At 34.3% G+C, this 3,602-nt stretch overlaps 1 protein-coding gene across 1 annotated transcript in view; it reads left to right on the top strand.

Moving 5' to 3' along the window:
• LOC109839935 overlaps positions 1,902-3,602 on the top strand; it is a 3,264-nt gene continuing 1,563 nt past the window's right edge. Inside the window, exons 1-4 of the mRNA XM_020408400.1 lie at positions 1,902-2,091; positions 2,892-3,089; positions 3,181-3,354; positions 3,428-3,534. Of these exons, the coding sequence (XP_020263989.1) occupies positions 2,023-2,091; positions 2,892-3,089; positions 3,181-3,354; positions 3,428-3,534 (548 nt within the window). The 5' untranslated portion in view covers positions 1,902-2,022. The remainder of the gene's footprint in view (positions 2,092-2,891; positions 3,090-3,180; positions 3,355-3,427; positions 3,535-3,602) is intronic.

The raw sequence follows: 3,602 nt of genomic DNA, 5'->3' as shown, positions 1-3,602 counted from the left end.
GGAAAAGTTAAATACATCTTAAGTAAACCATGCATGATTCTTTCATTGAGTTTTGGTTACTCTTTATTTGATGTCTGTATGTTGCTGACATATGCACAGTAGATAAATGCTTTGTAAGCTTCTGCTGAGGCGTCTAATATTTTACATTTATTTATTTATTTATTTATTTTACTTTGAGATTTGTCTTTATGATTTATTTTTTTTAACGGGACAAGGAGGAGATGAGAATTTTGGTTTCCTCTCAGTTTTTAGTTTGCTATTCTTGAGATATTGATTTTCAAACCATCACTGTTCATTTCTATCTAGATTCTAGAGCATATATAACAATTTGTTTTAAAATTTTATATATAACTATCAACGTTATCTTTGTACGCTATAAACATATCCTCTCTTTTTTTTTTAATATTGCTACCTAAAAGACGTCTTATTTGATATGGGTAGATTGTAATTTAAAAAAAAAACCCTTAATTTTGGCCATTTCCTAAGATTACCCCTTTAAACTACGTTAATATGCACAACACCCTAATTTTGAGAGGTTTTCACATATCCCCTTGAACTCATTCTATTTCCACCAAGCACATTAGAAGCTGTTCACTTTAACCCCCTAATTAACACCCTCAAATCTAATTTGTCATGCACCCAATACATGACGAAATGAAAAAACAAGAAAATACCACTCGGGCCTTAAAAAAATAAAAGAAATAATGTAGAAGAATAAAAGAATTATTTTGTAAGTATTGAGGGGTATTGGCTTCTTGACTAGCAACATGCTTATCATGTGACACGTTAGACTGATTTTGAGAAGTAGATGAGAATTGAGAGGACGCGGGCACTTTTTGGTTTTTGTAAATTACCATGCCTATGTCTGCTAAAATATAAAATTAGGTTTTAAAATAAATCAGATGTGTATTCTGGGCTTATGAAAAATTTCAGAAGTGGGTGGTTTAAAACTAAATCAAAGTAAAACGTTGGGTTTATAAATAAATTAGTTTTTAAAATAAATCAGATGTGCATTGTGCTGCCAACTTCATGTTATTGATGTTTTTTTTTTTGCAAAATCGACCATTTTTTGGCCTGCAACGTGGACAAAAAATGATCGATTTTGCTAATTTTATGTCAAAAGGGTCGATTTTGCTAATAAATATTCAAAAGGAGTTTATTTCAAAAAAGTTCTCCTAACAGAAATCATTAAAAAGAACAAAAAAGGTAGCCAAGAGAGATTTTAGCTGGAGGAGAGACTTTACGTCGTCGCCCGCCTTCGACCGCCGCCTTCGACCGCCGCCCCTTACGTCGTCGCCCTCGAGGCTCCCTCGAACAACGCCTCGACCACCGCTATTGCTGTCGAGGCTCCCTCGACCTTCGACCACCGTGTATTATTCTAAAGATGTTTTTTTCTAACTCGACCACTTTTTGGCCGAGGAATTTTTCAAAACAACCCCCAAAAGTTTTTTATTTTTCAAAATCGACTCATTTTTTATTTATTTATCAAAATCGATCCACTTTTTGTCACGTGAGCTTAATGACGTTCCTAAACAGTCGGGGTTGCCAACCCTGACTGTTTAGAACATGAAAATTTCGGGTTTAAAGGTTCTAATTGGGGTTTAACACCCTCCTAAATAGTCGGGGTTGCCAACCCCGACTGTTTAGGAACTTCATTAAGCCCACGTGGCAAAAAGTGGGTCGATTTTGATAAATAAAAAAAATCAGGTCGATTTTGAAAAATAAAAATCTTTTTGAGACCGTTTTGAAAATTTGTTCCTTTTTTGGCCCGTCCTGATGACGCGGCAAAAAAGAGAGGTGGATTTTGCTCAAATGATTGAATTTGCTAATTATATTTTTAAAACGGTCTTTTTAAAAAGTTTCTCCTTTCAAAAAATTCTCCTAACTAAAAACTCTTTAAATTGCTCCCTCGCATCTATAAATATAACAGAATTCTTTAAAAAGAAGGATACCAAGAGAGATTTCTCTTTCAAATCCTATGCTTGTGTGCATGATTCTGACCGCGGATCTTTTGGTGCAGCGATGGACTTTGGTCAGAATCCCCACGAAAGAGCTGCGCCTCAAAGGGGAGAGAAATCTAAGAGGAGAAAGGTTCAATTTCTTAATTTTTCTGGGATTTCTTTAGTGACAGAGTCGCTTTATTTTGTTCACCTCTGTGTGGTCCAAGGGTTTTAGTTCATGGACCTTGGATAGAAATCTCATTGAGTTCTTGATAATTTTTTGCAGTTGAAAATGAAAAATTGGTTCTTGTTGCTTCTTTGATCAAACCCATCGTAGTTTTATGCTAACAAAAGGGTTTTAGTGATTATTTCATCAAAATGATAAGAATAAAAATAAAATGAATAAAACTGGGGAGTACCCATTTACATTTTCATGGATATTTGTATGATCTTGTACGAGTTCATAGCGTCTACTTGATCACAGGGAGCAGTAAATGCTCACTTGAAAATTTTTAACTCTTGGCAGAACTACACCTTAAAGAAAAACTTAGTTTTGTTCGTTTGAGTCAATGTGATTAAGTGCTTTAGATTGTTTCTATGGGTCGTTAATGGAAATCATACTGACTTCTGGGATCAATACTATTATATGTTCTGCAGTCTTCTTTGTTTGCCTTAACAAAAGGGTGCGAGTTTTTATTTCATCAAAAAGATAAAATACAAAATGAATAAAGTATTGGAGTACCCATTTACATCATTGTCGAGATTCATATGATCTTGACGAGTTTACTTGATCACACACAGTGCTAAATTCTAATCAACAACTTTCTTTTAATTTTTATTCATGTTTACATGATCATCAATTTATATTATCTGTTTTCTTTTTATTCTTAGATCATTTTCAATATATGTCAAGATGAAGTTAGCTCATTATCATTGTATATCCTTTTACAGGGGGAAAACTCTAAGGAGATGCCTCCAGTTTTGATTTTAAATAAAACTGACGATTTGGTGAATAGAGTCGAAAAAGCCCTACAAAAAGAGGAAAATGCGAGATACAAAAGAATAAGAATGTATCTACATCAGCCAGATTCAGAGAAGTACAAGGTTTCTAATTTACCTGCAAGAAAAATTCAGATTGGCAATTGGCAGGTAGCTTGATATATTACGACCAAATATCTTAATTTAATGTAAAATACCGAAAATCCTGAGTCTCTAACAAAATTGTATTTAATATGTGAAGAGAACCACAGACAAGGATGACGATCTAGTTGTCAAGTTTTTCTTTAGAATGAAGTTACTTGCGTGGGAGATACATGAAGGCGGCCTGACGAAAAAAATAGAGATGCGATGGAAAGATGTATCTGCACTTAGAGCCACATGTTCTGAAGGGCATCCTAGCATTCTCAATGTTGAGGTACTTATCTGTTTGGTTGATAAGCATGCAATTATTTCAGTGAACTTTTTGATTGTAGTTGTTATTTTTGCAGCTGGAAAATCCACCAAATTTTTTTGTTGAAGATGATCCCCAACCGAGGAGGCATAGAAAGTGGATAGAGATCCCAGATTTTACAAATGGTGAAGCTCAAAGATGCAGGTATGCATCACTAACGCTACAATCAAAGATTATTTTCTCCTATTTTCTTTTTGGGTGTTTACCTGTAA

The sequence above is a fragment of the Asparagus officinalis genome, chromosome 5 (assembly GCF_001876935.1).
Source record: "Asparagus officinalis chromosome 5, Aspof.V1, whole genome shotgun sequence".
In the NCBI taxonomy this organism is placed as follows: Eukaryota; Viridiplantae; Streptophyta; class Magnoliopsida; order Asparagales; family Asparagaceae; genus Asparagus; species Asparagus officinalis.
Note: the sequence above shows the minus strand (reverse complement) of the source record. Positions and strands in the feature narration are given on the sequence as shown.